Source organism: Nerophis lumbriciformis, linkage group LG19 (assembly GCF_033978685.3).
Source record: "Nerophis lumbriciformis linkage group LG19, RoL_Nlum_v2.1, whole genome shotgun sequence".
NCBI classification, from domain to species: Eukaryota; Metazoa; Chordata; class Actinopteri; order Syngnathiformes; family Syngnathidae; genus Nerophis; species Nerophis lumbriciformis.
The window spans coordinates 14,364,339-14,383,935 of NC_084566.2; the positions used below are offsets into that span (position 1 = coordinate 14,364,339).

At 37.7% G+C, this 19,597-nt stretch overlaps 1 protein-coding gene across 2 annotated transcripts in view; it reads left to right on the plus strand.

Annotated features, from left to right (window-relative positions):
* LOC133618811 (adenylate cyclase type 1-like) overlaps window positions 1-2,620 on the plus strand; it is a 137,223-nt gene extending 134,603 nt beyond the window's left edge. For both annotated transcript variants that reach the window (XM_061979544.2, XM_061979545.2), the window contains exon 20: window positions 2,173-2,620. In XM_061979544.2, the coding sequence (XP_061835528.1) occupies window positions 2,173-2,532 (360 nt within the window). In that variant the 3' untranslated portion in view covers window positions 2,533-2,620. The remainder of the gene's footprint in view (window positions 1-2,172) is intronic.
* Window positions 2,621-19,597: the final 16,977 nt, after the last annotated feature.

Sequence of the window (19,597 nt, forward strand, 5' to 3'; positions counted from 1 at the left end):
TTGTCACTGAGCTCAAGAGGTAGTCACCTGAAATGGTTTTCACTTCACAGGTGTGCTTGAAGCTCAGAGAGAATGCCAAGAGTGTGCAAGGCAGTAATCAGAACAAAGGGTGGCTATTTTGAAGAAACTAGAATATAAAACATGTTTTCAGTTATTTCACCTTTGTTTGTTAAGTACATATCTCTACATGGGTTCATTCATGGTTTTGATGCCTTCAGTGACAATCTACAATGTAAATAGTAATAGTAGTAGTAGTATATAGTAGTAAAATACAGAACACGCATTGAATGAGAAGGTGTGTCCAAAACTTTTGGCCTGTACTGTATATTATTCGTCATAATAATAAAATACAATTATTGTGCAATAATCTAAGTTATACATGATTTGAAAAATATACCAATAACTTCAAAACATTTATTATATATTTATAATTAACAAACGTGTCTACATTGGACGACTAACATCCCTCTTTACCATTTATTCATTTATTATTATAAAATAATTATTTTCCCAATGTTGTTATATATAATTTAAATAAATGAATACAAAGTGCAACATAAAAACATACCGATAAATACAATTTATGTCCCATTCTGCCTTCCATCTAGAAATTGTTTTACAATCATTTTCATATAATGCTATGATTTATGTTATATTCATATATCTCTGACTATTAAAGACAATTATTAAAAAAAAGTATAAAATAGAAAAACAAAAATGGTCACGTTGTAAAGTTTACTCTCCTGTCTTTTCCTTCTATTCATTTATTATAAGGAAATAACATTATTCTTAAATAATGAGGGTCCTGACAATGCTGTATTCTATTAGGGTTGTCTCGATACCAATATTTTGGTACCGGTACCAAAATGTATTTCAATACTTTTTTAAATAAAGGGGACCACAAAAAATGGCATTATTGGCTTTATTTTAGCAAAAAATCTTAGGGTACATTAAACATATGTTTCTTATTGCAATCAAAGAACAATTTTGTCCTTAAATAAAATAGTGAACATACTAGACAACTTGTCTTTTAGTAGTAAGTAAACAAACAAAGGCTCCTAATTAGTCTGCTGACGTATGCAGTAACATATTGTGTCATTTATCATTCTATTATTTTGTTAACATTATTAAGGACAAGCTGTAAAAATTTATTATTAATCTACTTGTTCATTTACTGTTAATATCTGCTTATTTTCCGTTTGAACATGTTCTATCTACACTTCTGTTAAAATGTAATAATGACTTATTCTTCTGTTGTTTGATACTTTACATTAGTTTTGGATGATACCACAAATGTATGTATCGATTCGATACCAAGTAGTTACAGGATCATCAATGGTCATCATTTAATTTCTCATGTGTCTTGGCACGTATTTCCTGAGTTTATGAATATAATATTAATTTTTTTTTTTAAAGAAAAAAGGTTTTGTGACAAAAAAAAATATCAATGTACTCATAGTAGTATCGACTAGATACACTATTGTACTTGGTATCATTACAGTGGATGTCAGGTGTAGATCCACTCATGGCGTTTGTTTACATTGTGACGCCGGTGAGCTATTGTATCCTCCTACGGTGTGTAGTGAAGCATGTTTAGCTATTCCTAGTCCTGCAGGGATGATACTTGTAAGAAACTTACTTTATTTGTCACCATGGAGGCGATGATTAGTGATTTAGAAGTAGCTAAAACACTGCTAATTGCGGATGGACGTTAGCCGCTAACTAGCTAGCCATGTTTTGAAGCACCTCTTCCTGAGGGCGTTTCAGTGTTATAACTTCACCTTTATTGTTATTTTTTAAGCCAAAATGTGTCCATTCTCCCTTTTCTGTCTACACACTGTGTCTGCTAGTAAGTACTCTGTGATTGTGCGCTGCCGAACATGCTCCTCTGCTCGTAAAACCAGCAATGTCACGACGTGACGACGACGCGCCGTCATGTGTGTAAAAAAATAAATAAATATGGCGAACCGGTACTTTTCAAACAGAGTATAGTACCGTTTTTGATTCATTAGTACTGCGATACTATACTAGTACCAGTATACTATAAGCCTATATTCTATATATGATTGTAATGAATAAAAAGAACAACATAAAAACAAAAATATATCACAAGTGACTTTGCTGTCTTTTCCATGTATCAGTGGGTTGATTAATGGTGTCCGTACAATGCAGGTAACAGAAGACGTCTACCGCCTGCTCAACTCCAACTACGACCTTGTGTCCCGTGGCAAAGTCAGCGTGAAGGGCAAAGGGGAGATGCTGACTTACTTCCTGGAAGGACGGGTGCAGGGCGTGGGCACGGCCACCATCTCCTCTGTGGTGCGCTCGGCCAGCCTGGCGCGCCGCATCCACTCGTGCGGCAAGACCAGCGTGCCCGCTAACCTGGGCAGCGTGTCCCCCGCCGCCTCCCTGGCCAACGCCGCCCACATCCAGCCGACATGCCTTCCCTCTCCCTGTGTGCCCGCGTTGGGTCAGGGGGAGGACGGAGAGGATACGGAGGTGATTGAGATTGAAGCTGACGTGGCGGTGTAGACACGAACATGTGAGTGAAGGTAAGAAAAGCCTTAAAGGAGGAGGCTTTTTCCAGTAAGCGGCTACGCTCATCACACGCTGGTGTGATCCGGACAATCATGCAGGGGGGGGGGGGGGGGGGTCATGAGCTGCTCGCCACTTCTCACCTCCAGGTGCATCCTTGCAAAGGACATGTCTATTGATCTATTTATTGATAATGGGAATGATCTTGTCATTGCTTTTGCACTGTCTTTCTAATGATGCCAAGGATGCATTGAGTTATTTACCCTTTCTTTTCATGGCGCGCCTCAGCATGCATGCGTGTACTTGTGAGTGTGGATGCAAGTGTGGTGGCGTTGTACGATGCAGCAGCACAACATTGTTCGTGCATCTGATTGTAAATAGACACTCTTCCCTTGAAAGAAACCAAAGCGATGGGCTTTTCAAGGAATCCTCAGTTGGCTTTTTGCCTCGTCGTCCACCTTCTGAGGTGAAATACAGTGGAACTTCTAAAGTCGAACGTTTGCCAGAGGGAATAATGGGAATAATCCGTTACAGGTTAAAACTGTTGCCACTGTAAAACCTTCAGTTCGTGTTTTGACTACAAAAGTATTGGGACACGCTCGGGTCTCACCGCTCGCCGTCCCTTGTCGATGCTGCCGTGGATAATACAGCCACTGAAAGCCAAAGAAAAAGCACAACACGGGCATAATGACCTGTGTCACGGCATCCAGGGGCTCGTTAAATGTTACTATAGGGCAGGGGTGTCAAACTCAAGGCCCGGGGGCCAGATCTGGCCCGACACATCATTTTGAATAGCTCGTGAAAGCTTGGAAATAATATGTATCAATAAAATAGTGAACCTTTCTTTCTTTTTTTATTTTGACCAGGGAAAAAAAGACATGTACTGCATGCAATTATATATCTTTTAAACTTTATCTATCTAATAATGCAGCAGACATTATATTATCATACATTCGAAACATTTTTGGGGTAAAAACATACATAAATATTTACTTAAGACTTTTGATTTCAAAGCAAGTTATCCATCAAATTGTACACTGTAAACATGACAATACATTTTTTTTTAAACAGCTCGGCCTTCAGAATCCTACCGTCACAAAAAAACTGTGGTATTATTTTTACATTTACAGTAACACACTGTAAAAACAGCAACCATATTTTTTATGCAAAAAACTGGCAGCTCAATCACCAGAATTTTACAGTAAAATAGACTGTGACCATTTTACTGTAAATTTTATGGTACATTATTTTGACCGTAAAATCCACAGATTGTTTTTTCTTACAGTGTAGGTAAAATATACATTTACTAATCAAATGCATAGGTAATGGTGAGACAATATCATGCGGCTAATCCTTATACATGTATGTTTCTTTTATTAATGTTACAACCGGCCCTCTGAGGGCAGCCAAAACTGCAACGTGGCCCTCAATGAAAACCAGTTCGACACCCCTGGGGAACTGCACTTTTTAGGGAATTTTGCCGGTCGTTCACAATCATTACGAAATACATGAAGACGGGTGGATATTTTTTTTTGCATTCTAAATATTAAATGCAATGGAGCATAGGGGAGCCGCTAAGTTCTGCCAATAGAGCTCCTAAAAAGGAATCCAGAAACCTCCATTAAGGTTGGATATACCTGATGTAAATATGTATGTCATGTAGTAACAGGCACATTTAATATTTACGTATGTTGATCATTTTAAGCATACGCGGTGCATTTATTTTAAAAAAGCGAGAAAACAGCTGATTAGTCAATGATGAAAACATAAGGACACAGGAAGTGATCACGGCGCCGCTATCAATAGTTTGTCTGCGTTAGCGCTTATAATAACATTATCACTAACACTTGGTTAATATTCAAGTTGTATTTGAGATTGTTAATAGGGTTAAATGGGTTGTACTTGTATAGCGCTTTTCTACCTTCAAGGTACTCAAAGCGCTTTGACACTACTTCCACATTTACCCATTCACACACACACATTCACACACTGATGGAGGGAGCTGCCATGCAAGGCGCTAACCAGCACCCATCAGGAGCAAGGGTGAAGTGTCTTGCTCAGGACACAACGGACATGACGAGGTTGGTACTAGGTGGGGATTGAACCAGGGACCCTCGGGTCGCGCACGGCCACTCTTCCACTGCGCCACGCCGTTAAGGGTTATGCGAAATAAGTGCTCAACTTCAGCCTAAACCCTTTCGGTTTATAAAATTGTCTATTTATGAATTCATGGATGTAAAACTGTTTGTTTATTATGTCGACCACTGACCGAAGAAATAATAAACTAAACTACGTCGCTTTTTGAATAGTTGGTTATCGGATTTTACGGGCAAAATAATGGAGCTCCCATTGGCTCTGCTGTAAGTTAACTTTTATTTACGTTTGTTTAATATTTAGAATGCATTGGAAGAAAAAAAATCCATCCGTCATTAATGTCTTTCATAAGGATTGTCAACGATAAACAAAATTCCCCAAAAAGTGCAGTTCCCCTTTAAATGTCCTGCAAGTGTAAAGAATAAGTTTAGCCATTGTCAATATCAAACAGTCCCTTCAGGATTTCACAGACTTTTTTTGTGATTCATAATGTTGCGGTAAAAGTTGCCATATTTTCAGGCTTATTTTTTCTAATAACATTGAATCAAGTTGTGATTTTATGAATGTGTTATTCATGTTTTAGGTGTTCCTTCTAACCTTAACCTCGACAAGATTTCCACAAAAATCTTAAAACAAACACTGTATTGATGATTTACCTGTTATTTATTCATTTACCCCCGCACCTTAGCATTTGTGAACTGTTGAGAGCGATCGACAGCAGTATTTTTTGGGGGGGTAAACGAGAGACGATAAGAAATTGTCATCACACACCAACGTCTCTAACATTTCAACGCTGCCTCTTTGCAAGGTTAGCATTAAATGAAAATGTGTTCTCATATAGCTGGATAAATAAAGGTTTAATAAATATATGTAAACTACACGTTTATATACTCCATTACCCAGAAGACTTAGTGTTGCAGACAGGAACAGGGAATAAAGATGTGATATATTGTTCCACGTTGTTGTTCAACGTGTGCAAGTTCTGATTAGACAGTTGACGTCAGCACCGATCAGAGACAAATTGGACTGGCGAAAATTACGCTGATTGGCCAAAATCTGCGGTGAAGTTGCGGGCATTGGACAAAGTTGCGGGGTTGTGCATAATTTGAATTAGCGTAAATTTGGCAAATTCCTTAGAGGACACATTAATCATGTTAATTAAACGTAAAAGAGGGTAAAACTCTCGTTCTGAACTCTTAACACACAGGTGTCTAACTCAAGGCCCGAGGGCAAAATCTGGCCCGCCACATTATTTTTATGTGGCCTGCGAAAGCCTGGAAATAATATGCGTTAATACAATGCTTAATCTTTTCTTACTAAATATATTTGTTCTTTCCCTTTTGACATTAAAAATCATGTACTGCATGCCATTGCATATCTTTGAAAATTCAATATAATCAAAATTTAAATATTATCGTGTATTCCAAAAATGTTTTTTGTTCAAATAAAGATAAATACTGTACTTAAATATCTGCTTGACTTATGATTTCAAAACAAATTATCAATCAAATTGTAGACTGTAAAATTGACAATAGATTTTACGGTTAAATTCCGCGACTAAGTTTTTTATCCTAAAATCAACTTTGGTACTGTTTTTTTCCATATACAGTAAGACACGTAAACATTAGAAAACAAACATAAAAACCGTTTAAACAACAAGATTTTACGGTAGAAAAAAAAAACTGGCAGCTCTGTTGCTTGAATTTTACCGCTAAAAACAGTGGTATAATTTCTCCATTCCATTCCATTTATTCCATTTGTTTATATAGTTTTTTAAAAAAAACACTCCTTTCACTGTAAAATTCTGGTGACTGAGCTGCCAGTTTTTAAAGTAAAATTTAATTATTTTTTTTGCAGCTTATTTAAAAAAAAAAATTGTTAGTGTATTATATATATACATGTATATTCATATATTACTCATTGTTAAACGCGGCCCTCTGAGGGCAACCATAACTGCGATGAAATCGAGTTTGACACCCCTGTCTTAACACAAAGGGGATTTGTGTCGCAGTTAATTATTGTAACATTACTAATTGTCATACAAGTGTAAAAAGAAGTCAACCAATGTCTTGCTGGACAAAAGTATTAGGACACACGGAGGTTCCACTGCTTTAAATGTGAGTCTGTCACATTCTTCCATACTTGGAAGGTGGCTTAGGTAAAAAAAAAAAGTAATACATTTTAAAAAAGCCAGAGAAAAAGCACAACAAGAACTAAAATTGGGCTGTCAGCTGAGGTTTCGATCAATTTTTGCATTTTTAACCATTTTACAAGTATAAAATAAGTGAACTTCCAGTGCAAAGGTGATTCTTTATCAAGTGTAAAAAAAAAAAAGTATCAGGACAAGTCAGCGTTCTTACTCACTTGTACGTGACTTTGCTTACTTCAGGTTCTTCTTCTCTACTAAAAGAGAAAAAGACCTAGAGAAAGAATGGCTTAAGGAGGCTTTGGACTGTAGAGGTTCCACTGTGTGTTTTCCCCCACTCCTCCGGCACCCAGGAAGGTGTGTATGTATCCAAAATAGCTGAATCGGGTCTTTGCTGCTGTAAAAACTTAACAGTCACAAGGTAGTGTGTGAAAACACCCACCTACCTGCTTACAATATTACAGCAGGAAGACAGTATTAAAGCACACACACTCTTTGCACAACGCAAATGTACTTTACAACACGTTTTCCGACCAGCCATGGAAACTCGGGTGCAATGTTGGCCACACATTCCTGCTAGCGACACCATATAGATGTATTTTTATTACATTATTATCTGCATTTGTTTTCACTCGAGCTGCAAACGTCCTGTTTCTGCCTTACTTCATAAGCTTACAGTGTTTGCAGCCTGCCTTTTTACAGTAGATATATGTTCATTTTGATATGCAGGTCATATACTGTGGATTTGGTTGTTGTTTTTTTGTATGTGACAGGCCTCTTGTCAACATCAGGCAAAGTCCGGTTGAGTTGCTCAGGTGGTATTTATTGTGCCAAGACCACAGTGCAAAAATGGATGGAGAAAAAAACAACACAATAACAAAAATAGTTTACAATTAACAATAAAAGTATAGTCAGCAACTGAGTTCTACCTTAACTATGTTATTTTTTAAAGTGCATAAAAAAAATCTGCGCATGCGTATTAATCAAAAGAATGCGGAAGCATGATTGCGCATTGAAGAAATCTTTCATGGCAGTAACTCTATATTTTTGTGTCTTCTCATTTAATATAATTTAGTAATATTAGTTTAGTAATTATAGTTGAACATGAAACAATCAAATTTATGTTTAATTAAGTTGTGTTTTTGTTTGCTAGGAAAACAAGTTTTCCCAGCATGCCTCGCTCCACTTGATTTCCAACGTATTCATATTATTCCATCACCCAAGGAATCGTACATGACATGGTTTAGTTTTATTTAGTGTTAAACATGTATATTTAAATGGCGATGTACAAACATTTGGAGTCACTTAGAGTCACGGTTGTACTCACGTGAGAGAGTCAATGCCCAATTACATGTTCGCATGCCTCTGAACTTCAGAGTCTGAAGTATACGCATGCGCAGATGGAGGGCCGATGGATTCTAATGGGGAGCATCCAAGCCCCTTAATTCCCCCTCGAAACAAAAACTCGTAATTACTACAAAACATAGTTTTCCTCATGTAAACAGGCATAATGGCCTAATAATATTGAACTCGTAAATGATAAATGCAGACAATACAGACGTCTTGGCGTCTTTGGATATTTGTGTGACACTTGGGTCACATGATCCCCGCTGCGCGCGAAGACGACACATTTAAACTACCCGGAAGTACTGGCGCAGTTTGGCCGGAGACAACTCGGGAGAACATAACACTAAAGGTACAGTAGGATGTATGCGATCGAGATGTTCGTGTATGAAAGACAATAACGCACGGCCAAGTGTGCACATTTTGTGTTAACAAAGGGAGGAGAAATGGCGCAATTGCGTTTCTAATAGAAGTGAATGCGAAGGCGTGAAAGTCACGTGTGAATGTGTGCGTGAATGCGTTGCCGCTATTCAGCGATGGATGTCAAGACAAACATGTAAACTATGTGACATTTTGTACAGTGTAAAGTTGATTTATTGAATATTTTGTAATAAAGACAACGTTGGTGTATAAAACCCCATAGGCTCATATGATGTTATACGGAATAGTGAAGGTGAAGACAGGGACGCCTTCCCAGCCCCTTCCTTCTCTGTCACTGATAAGAATAGACAGTGAAATCTAAATTTACGAACTTATTTGGTTCTTGAACTGGCTTCTTAAAGAAATGCTTGTGCATTGAAGCAACATTTTCCATAAGAAACAACATAAACATGAATATTTGGTTTCAGCCTTGACAACAGTTCATATTTTGTTAAAGGTTTGCACACCTTGAACACATCCATCCATCCATTTTCTACCGCTTGTCACTTTGTGGGGTCGCGGGGGGTCGCTGGAGCCTATCTCAGCTGCATTCGGGCGGAAGGCGGGGTGCACCCTGGACAATTAAGTCGCCACCTCATCACAGGGCCAACACAGATAGACAGACAACATTCACACTCACATTGACACACGAGGGCCAATTTAGTGTTGCCAATCAACCTATCCCCAGGTGCATGTCTTTGGAGGTGGGAGGAAGCCGCAGTACCCGGAGGGAACCCACGCAGTCACGGGGAGAACATGCAAACTTCACACAGAAAGATCCCGAGCCCGGGATTGAACTCAGGTCTACTCAGGACCTTCGTATTGTGAGGCAGATGCACTAACCCCTCTTCCACCGTGCTGCCCCACCTTGAACACAATATAACCAAATAAACTAGAGATATCGGCAGGCCGATATTATCGGCCGATAAATGCTTTAAAATGTAATATCGGAAATTATCGGTATCGATTTTCTATTATCGGTATCCATCCATCCATTTTCTACCGCTTATTCCCTTTGGGGTCGCGGGGGGCGCTGGAGCCTATCTCAGCTACAATCGGGCGGAAGGTGGGGACACCCTGGACAAGTCGCCACCTCATCACAGGGCTATTATCGGTAACATTTTTTTAATTTATTTTTTTGTTTTTTTTAATAAATCAACATAAAACACACAAGATACACTTACAATTAGAGCACTTACCGAAAAAACCTCCCTCCCCCATTTACACTCATTCACACTCATTCACACAAAAGGGTTGTTTCTTTCTGTTATTAATATTCTGGTTCCTACATTTTATATCAATATATATCAATACAGTCTGCAAGGGATACATTCCGTAAGCACACATGATTGTGCGTGCTGCTAGTCCACTAATAGTACTAACCTTTAACAGTTAATTTTACTCATTTTCATTAATTACTAGTTTCTATGTAACTGTTTTTATATTGTTTTACTTTCTTTTTTATTCAAGAAAATGTTTTTAATTTATTTATCTTATTTTATTTTATTATTTTTTAACCATACCTGGTTGTCCAAATTAGGCATAATAATGTGTTAATTCCACGACTGTATATATCGGTATCGGTTGATATCGGTATCGGTAATTAAAGAGTTGGACAATATCTGATATCGGCAAAAAGATATTATCGGACATGCCTAAAATAAACATAACAAGGGGGTGATGGATCAACTTTCTATTTGATAACAAAGTCAAAACAACAACAACCAGCTAAACTGTTCTCATTTGCAACCCCTCTGCTGACACACACACTCAGTCACTAGCACTGTGGTGCATTCAGTTGAAAATCACAAAATGTGTTAACTTTAACAGTCAGTTCGCTACAATGATTAGGAATACAAATAAAATACATTTTACTTTGTCGTTGAATTATCTTAGCGCACAGTGCCGCCAACCCTATGGGTACTTCCTGAATGTTTAAACCAAACATCGCTTGTCTGTTGTTTTCTTTGGACTCATTGAGCAGTAGCTATAGCAACAGCACTGCTGAAATGACAATAATCACCAGAGAGCAATCAGCCCTCCTAAAATGCACCTGAAAGACTCTCAGACCATGAGAAACACAATTCCCTGGTCTGATGAGACAAAGATTGAACTCTTTGGCGTGGATGCCAGGCGTCATGTTTGGAGGAAACCAGGCACCGCTCATCACCAGGCCAATACCATCCCTACTGTGAAGCATGGTGGTGGCAGCATCATGCCGTGGGGATGTTTTTCAGCGGCGAGAACTGGCAGACTCGTCAGGATAGAAGGAAAGATGAATGCCGCAATGTCCAGAAACATACTGGATGAAAACCAACGCTTTCCATCCAACCTGATGGAGGTTGAGAGGTGCTGCAAAAAGAAATATACCAAAATGTGAAAATCCCATTTCAAAAATAAAAAGTAAAACCTATGTAATACAGTAAATGTATACGTTTCTGTGAGAAAATGTTATTGCTCGTGAAATATTTTTTTTAGTGTATTTATTTAAAATTGTTACACTATTTAATCAAAACAATTTAGTAAATTATTTCAGATTTAAATTTAAAAAAATACTTTTTCACACCAAAAACAAATTTGATATAAACATTTTAAACAATTGAAAATATTAATGAAAGAGGCTTTATTATATAAAAACAGCATGACTAGAGACATTGGAGCAGGGGTCCCCAAACTTTTTGACTCGGGGGGCCGCATTGGGTCAAAACAATTTGGCCGGGGGCCGGGATGTATATATATATATGTATATGTGTATATATATATATATATACGTATATATATATATATATATATATATATATATATATATATATATATATACAAACCCCGTTTCCATATGAGTTGGGAAATTGTGTTAGATGTAAATATAAACGGAATACAATGATTTGCAAATCCTTTTCAACCCATATTCAATTGAATGCACTACAAAGACAAGATATTTGCTGTTCAAAATCATAAACTTTATATTTTTTTGCAAATAATAATTAATTTAGAATTTCATGGCTGCAACACGTGCCAAAGTAGTTGGGAAAGGGCATTTTCACCACTGTGTTACATCACCTTTTCTTTTAACAACACTCAATAAACGATTGGGAACTGAGGAAACTAATTGTTGAAGCTTGTTTTATGTAGAGCTTCAGTCGTTCAACAGTCCGGGGTCTCTGCTGTCGTATTTTACGCTTCATAATGTGCCACACATTTTCGATGGGAGACAGGTCTGGACTGCAGACGAGCCAGGAAAGTACCCGCATTCTTTTTTTACGAAGCCATGCTGTTGTAACACGTGCTGAATGTGGCTTGGCATTGTCTTGCTGAAATAAGCAAGGGCGTCCATGAAAAAGACAGCGCTTAGATGGCAGCATATGTTGTTCCAAAACCTGTATGTACCTTTCAGCATTAATGGTGCCTTCACAGATGTGTAAGTTACCCATGCCTTGGGCACCAATACACCCCATACCATTACAGATGCTGGCTTTTGAACTTTGCGTCGATCACAGTCTGGATGGTTCGCTTCCCTTTTGGTCCGGATGACACGATGTCGAATATTTCCAAAAACAATTTGAAATGTGCACTCGTCAGACCACAGAACACTTTTCCACTTTGCATGAGTCCATCTTAGATGATCTCGGGCCCAGAGAAGCCAGCGGCGTTTCTGGACGTTGTTGATAAATGGCTTTCGCTTTGCATAGTAGAGCTTTAACTTGCACTTACAGATGTAGCGACACACTGTATTGAGTGACAGTGGTTTTCTGAAGTGTTCCTGAGCCCATGTGGTGATATCCTTTAGAGATTGATGTCGGTTTTTGATACAGTGCCGTCTGAGGGATCGAAGGTCACGATCATTCAATGTTGGTTTCCGGCCATGCCGCTTACGTGGAGTGATTTCTCCAGATTCTCTGAACCTTTTGATGATATTATGGACCGTAGATGTTGAAATCCCTAAATTTCTTGCAATTGCACTTTGAGAAACGTTGTTCCTAAACTGTTTGACTATTTGCTCACGCAGTTGTGGACAAAGGAGTGTACCTCGCCCCATCCTTTCTTGTGAAAGACTGAGCATTTTTTGGGAAGCTGTTTTTATACCCAATCATGGCACCCACGTGTTCCCAATTAGCCTGCACACCTGTGGGATGTTCCAAATAAGTGTTTAATGAGCATTCCTCAACTTTATCAGTATTTATTGTCACCTTTCCCAACTTTTTGTCACGTGTTGCTGGCATCAAACTCTAAAGTTAATGATTATTTGCACAAAAAAAAAATGTTTATCAGTTTGAACATCAACTTTGTTGTCTTTGTAGCATATTCAACTGAATATGGGTTGAAAATGATTTGTAAATCATTGTATTCCGTTTGTATTTACATTTAACACAATTTCCCAACTCATATGGAAACAGGGTTTGTATATTCCTCGCGCACTAATTGACTGAAAGAGCGCGCATTTGCCGCGCACTCGCCTGACACGGCGGCGCGAGCACCATGATGTCAGGTCATTGATGGGGAAAATGCATTTTTAGACAATATGATTTGCCTGAGTGGCTAGGAGACCCCGAGAGTAACAAGCGGATTAGAAATGGATTAGAAAGGACAGATTTAGAAAAATAATAATTAAAAAAAATATGTGTGTGTGTGTGTATATATATATATATATATATATATATATATATATATATGTATATATATATATATATATATATATATACACACACACACACATATTTTTTTTAATTATTATTATATATATATATATATATATATATATATATATATATATATATATATATATATATACAGTATATATTTTTTTTAAACTTCGGACTTCCCGCGGGCCGGATTTTAAATGCTGGCGGGTCGTATCCGGCCTGCGGGCCCTAATTTGGGGACCCTTGCATTAGAGGACTATTTCAAAAATGGGGACGGCGTGGCGCGGTTGGGAGAGTGGCCGTGCCAGCAACCTGAGGGTCCCTGGTTCGAGCCCCAGCTACTACCAACCTAGTCACATCCGTTGTGTCCTTGAGCAAGACACTTCACCCTTGCTCCTGATAGGTCGTGGTTAGGGCCTTTGCATGGCAGCTCCCGCCATCAGTGTGTGAATGGGGAAATAGTGTCAAAGTGTTTTGAGTACCTTGAAGGTAGAAAAGCGCTATACAAGTATAACCCACAACCCATAAAAATAATAAATCATATAATACTAATAGTACATTTTACTTATAGAGTGTGTTTCAAAAAACACCAAATACGAGTATATACTGTATAATATAGCAAATATAACATGAAAAAAACCCAACATAAAACTGAACAAATTAAAAGTACAAACAGAACGCAGATTAAACGATTATAATGTGATTTATTGATACAATTAATAAATATTGGATAGCAATCCAAAAGTTTAAAGAACATGAAGCATTTAAAGTGAACAGAAACAGGATCCTCTGACCTTTGGCTTTTAGCCAAAAGAGCTCTGGATGTGGGTCTATGAGTCAGCACACGGAGTGCAGGCCAACATTGTTACGTTCACATTTACCTTCGGTACTTTTAGTGCATATCAGTCCAGGCAAAAGTGCTACAACCCCACACATCAAATAATACAACATTTCATACACTGTAAAATTTGTTTGTGTTTCTCCCCCCCACCCCCACCATGGTGCTCAAGTCCACCCAGTGTGGACGCAATGTTAAGCAACGGGGGGAATTTGAGGTGAAAGACGGTTCACAAACAACCCACCCACTCGTCAGGGGGTCACGTTAAGTTACTGGCATCAAGAGGACATTTCTGCACGTTTTGTTCTACAAAGTGCATGGACGTGACAGAATTTAAAAAAATGTCTATTTACTATTAAATACATACATTTCACATTAACACCCTTTTTTCAGGTAAACAGAGATTTGATTGGCAGCTGCCTTGTCGTTGGCCTGCACAGATGATGTCAATCACTAATCAAACTTGACCGGAAACAAAGCAGCCACCTTTTAGTAGGATTCTCCAGGCTCCATAATGGACGTTCACCAGTCACATGTGAGTTTTTATGTTTTTGCAAGCCTTCCCATATACTTTTGTGACCATTCACGATCAGCTTGGCACATTAAAGCTGCAGTATGAAAAAATATTTGTTAAGTTTTCCCGTTATTTGGTGAAGCAAGGATATGGCGGCAGTTCAGCCTAAAATACTGTGGCTAATAAAGAAAATGTCATCTTACACTGAGTGATGTAAAAATAAAAATACAATTATTCTTATGCCCCTAACAAAAGGCTTAGTCCTCTCTGCAGTTGAGTAAATATTAGTATATGAGGAAATATTGTACAGTATTTTAAGAAGTAAGGCTAGGCTATAGCCTAATACTGTTACTTGACAAAATAAAGCTTACCTAAGGAACATTATTTTACCTTAAAATAGCAGCTTCTAAAATATTCCTGATGCACTGACAGTGTTACTGTTTTGTAGTTGATTTTTGTGGACTAGCCAGGACAATTATTGCTTCAGTTAGCATTTATAGCATGTACCGTATTTTTCGGACTATAAGGCGCACTTAAAATCCTTTCACGTTCTCAAAACTTGACACTGTGCCTTATAACCCGGTGCGCCTAATGTACGGAATCATTTTGGTTGTGCTTACCAACCTCAAAGCTATTTTATTTGGTACATGGTGTAATGATAAGTGTGACCAGTAGATGGCAGTCACACATAAGAGATACGTGTAGACTACAATATGATGGCAATCATACACAAGAGATATGTGTAGACTGCAATATGACTCAAGTAAACAACACCAAAATGTTATATGTTCCATTGGAAAATATAGAACATTACACACGGCGCTCAAAAATCTCTCTAAATGTTTTAGTACGACTTTAATAAGCTTTGAAGTCGCACCGTTTGATGGATTGTACTGTGCTTCAACATAGGAGTATTAGTATGGTGTGTGTATAAGGTAAGACATATTATCTGGCGTTTTGTTTCGCAATATTATACAAAAGCAACTTTTCTTACCTTCTGGTACCTGCTGATCTGTATTTGAGATCTGCTTAAATCCTGAAAATTTGCACGCGTCCGCCTCTGTAGTCTGTGATGACACCGTAGTCGATAAGCTTCTTCTTTTTCTCTATCTTCTTGTTATGGGACATTCATCCTCCGCTGTTGCCATTTCTAATATAAGTAGTGTAAAGTTGTTACTTATATCTGTCAGTAAACTCGCCATGTAAGCGCTAAAACATACCGGTGTAGTGAGTTTACATAATTCACCCAAGCAACTTTAGTTCGAGAGTTCCGGTCGGACAGTTTTTCACGGGACACATTTCCGGCGTTGTTGTTGCACTAGTGAGCCACGGATGAGAAGATGCTGCTCCGTTATTGATTTAAGTAAAGTCTGAATGTCATTAAAACAGTTAGCTCCATCTTTTGACACTTCTTCCACTCCCGTCCTTGCACGCTACACCGCTACAACAAAGATGACGGTGACAAGACGCTGTCGAAGGTGAGCCACGTTAATAAGACCGCGCACAAAACGGCGCATTCTGAGGAGACGCTCAGAAAGCGACTTGAAGATTGTCTATAAAACATAATCTATGCAAAATTTTGACCAAAGAACCACCATCATATGTTATGTAGACCAGTGGTCCCCAACCACCGGGCCACGGCCCGGTACCGGTCCGTGGACCGATTGGTACCGGGCCGCACAAGAAATTAATTTTTTTAATTTTATTTATTAATTTTTTTATTAAATCAACATAAAAAGAACAATATATACATTATACATCAATATAGATCAATACAGTCTGCAGGGATACAGTCCGTAAGCACACATGATTGTATTTCTTTATGACAAAAAAACCCCCATAACAACCCCCCCGGTCCGTGGAACAAATTTTCAAGCGTTGACCGGTCTGCAGCTACAAAAAGGTTGGGGACCACTGATGTAGACTACAAGGAAGTGTTTTACATTTAGAAGAAAAAAAAATTAACCCTTTAATGCGCCTTGTAATCCGGTGCGCCCTATGGTACGGAAAATATGGTATATTCATTTCGTGCTGATGAACAAAAATGCTCATTAGTGTCTCGGTGAACTAGTAAACAAAAATACAATAGCAATTATTTGTTACTTTGGCTTTATTTTCAACAACTTATCAACAGGTTTCAAACCTGGCGACCATCCAGGAAGAATCTGAATGGGAGGAAACGGCTGAAAGCGACCAAATTCCAGAAGAAAGTGAAGAAAGAGAGATGTCAGGCGGTGAGAGGGAGGAAGACGTTGAAGGTGACGTTCCGCCGAAGGTCCGAAGGCTCAGTCGACTGTCCCTGGACAGCTCGCAAAATGTTCAATGTGGCAAGAGTCATCTAGAACACACATCTCTTCACGACTTTGAACTTGATGACAACAGACGAGCAAGTTTGAGCAGCACAAAAGCAAGTACTCGCGCACGGAAACGTCGCAAGGAGAACGTCAGAACATCACGGAGGAAGAAGACAATGACCTTTGTGAGTTGTAATTTTTTTAAGATCTACTGGTTTATCAAGCTTTATTTTCAATTAGTAAAGTATCAAATCACATCCGTCAAACATTGTTCCCATAGAAAGGACATTAATCTGTTTCAAAATCAAAATATGGCCTTCATTAACATTTATAAACTCATGCATTTTTTAAAGCCCTCATATATAAGTTAACCACTGTTAACTTTGACAGATAATTACTGCTTGGGAGGCGAGTCACCTCACTTTGAGACCTATAACATTTTCATGTTGAAACATTTGTAACTGTCATGTGAGCAGAAAGTAATGCACTACATTTACTCCTTTACATCTCTGAAGTAACTCTCTGTATATATTGTGCTTGTCAGAGTAGTTTTAAATGCAACATACTTTTTACTTTGCTACATTAAGTTTCATTCCGATCGCTACATGTTATATATATTTTTTAGGGGCTGTCAAAATTAACGAGTTAACTCATGTGATTAATCACAAACATTATTGCATTAATCATATACACACTTGGATTAATCATGCCATTCATTTTGCCCGTACAAGCCCTTTTACCCTAACCGCTATACCAGTGTCCCCAAACTTTTTGACTCATAACGTTTTGCACATTTGGTTATGTTACAGCCTTATTCCAAAACTTTATAAATTCATTTTGTTCACAAAATTCTATAGACAATACCCCATAATAAAAAAGTAAAATGTTTTTTTTTTTTAATGTTTTTTTCAAATTGATTAAACAATTAAAAAATCGCCTATGTTAGGACACCACACATCACCAGGCCAATACCATCCCTACAGTGAATCATGGTGGTGGCAGCATCAGGCTGTGGGGATATTTTTCAGTGGCAGGGACTGACAGACTACTCAGGATAGAGGGAAGTATGAAGGCAGGAAGGTACAGAGACATACTGGATGAAAACCAACGCTTCTCATCCAAACTGATGGATTTTGAGAGGTGCTGCAAAGAGGAACGGACGAAACTGCCCAAAGATAGGTGTGTCAAGCTTGTGGCATCGTTTTCAAAAATACTTGAGGCTGTAGTTGCACCCAAAGGTGCATCAACTAACATTTGCAAAATTAAAAAAACAAACTCATAATGTCATTATTGGGTATTGTGTGTAGAATTTTGAGGACACAAATAAATGTATTCCATTTTGGAATAAGGCTGTAACATAAAATGTGGATGCGCTCCTGTACATAAACAATATAATTTGACTGACCAGCTAAACAAGACAGATTGGGAAAAATAGATTTTAAAAATGTTTTGGTGTGTGTATGTATATATACATATGTGTGTCTATGTATATACACTATACTGCCAAAAGTATTTGGCCACATGCCTTGTCTCACATATGAACTGGAAGTGCCATCCCATTCCTAACCCATAGGGTTCAATATGATGTCGGTCCACCTTTTGTAGCTATTACAGCTTCAACTCTTCTGGGAAGGCTGTCCACAAGGTTGTGGAGTGTTTTTATAGTAATTTTCAACCATTCTTACAAAAGCGCATTGGTGAGGTCACACACTGATGTTGGTGGAGAAGGCCTGGCTCTCCCAGGGGTCAAAATCGACAGGTGTGTGTTAATCGCCCGTTAAAAAAATGTGTGCCGTTAATGAAATTAACTTTGACAGCCCTAATATTTATCTATGTATGTATGTGTACTTATATGTATATAGGTGTACATATTCATGTATATGTGTGTGTATATATGTATGTATGTGTACATATTCATGTATGTATGTGTATATTTGTATGTGTGTATGTATGTATGTGTACGTATAGATATATATATGTGTACATATTAATGTATGTTTCTATATATGTATGTGTATTTGTATATGTATATATGTGTATATATATGTATGTGTGTAATAATGTGTATACATGTATGTGTGTAATAATGTGTATGTATATGTATATATGTGTACATATATGTATATACTGTATGTAGGGCTGCAACTAACGATTAATTTGATAATCGATTAATCTGTTGATTATTACTTCGATTAACAATCGGATAAAAGAGACAAACTGCATTTCTATCCTTTCCAGTATTTTATTGAAAAAAAACAGCATACTGGCACCATATTTATTTTGACTGTTGTTTCTCAGCTGTTTGTACATGTTGCAGTTTATTAATAAAGGTTTATTTAAAATAAAATAAAAATTGTCTTTGCGCATAGCATAGATCCAACGAATCGATGACTAAATTAATCGCCAACTATTTTTATAATCGACTTTAATCGATTAGTTGTTGCAGCCTTAACTGTATGTATACGTATATGTAAATATGTGTACGTATATGTATATATGTGTACGTATATGTATAAATGTGTACGTATATGTATAAATGTGTACATATTTGTGTCTGTGTGTGTATGTATGTGTACATATTTGTCTATATGTATGTGTGTACGTATATGTATAAATGTGTACGTATATATGTATGTATGTGTACGTATATGTATATGTGTACATTTTTATGTATGTGTGTTTGTATGAATGTGTACGTGTATGTATATATGTGTACATTTTGTGTCTGTGTGTGTAATATGTGTATATATTTGTGTATATGTATGTGTGTGT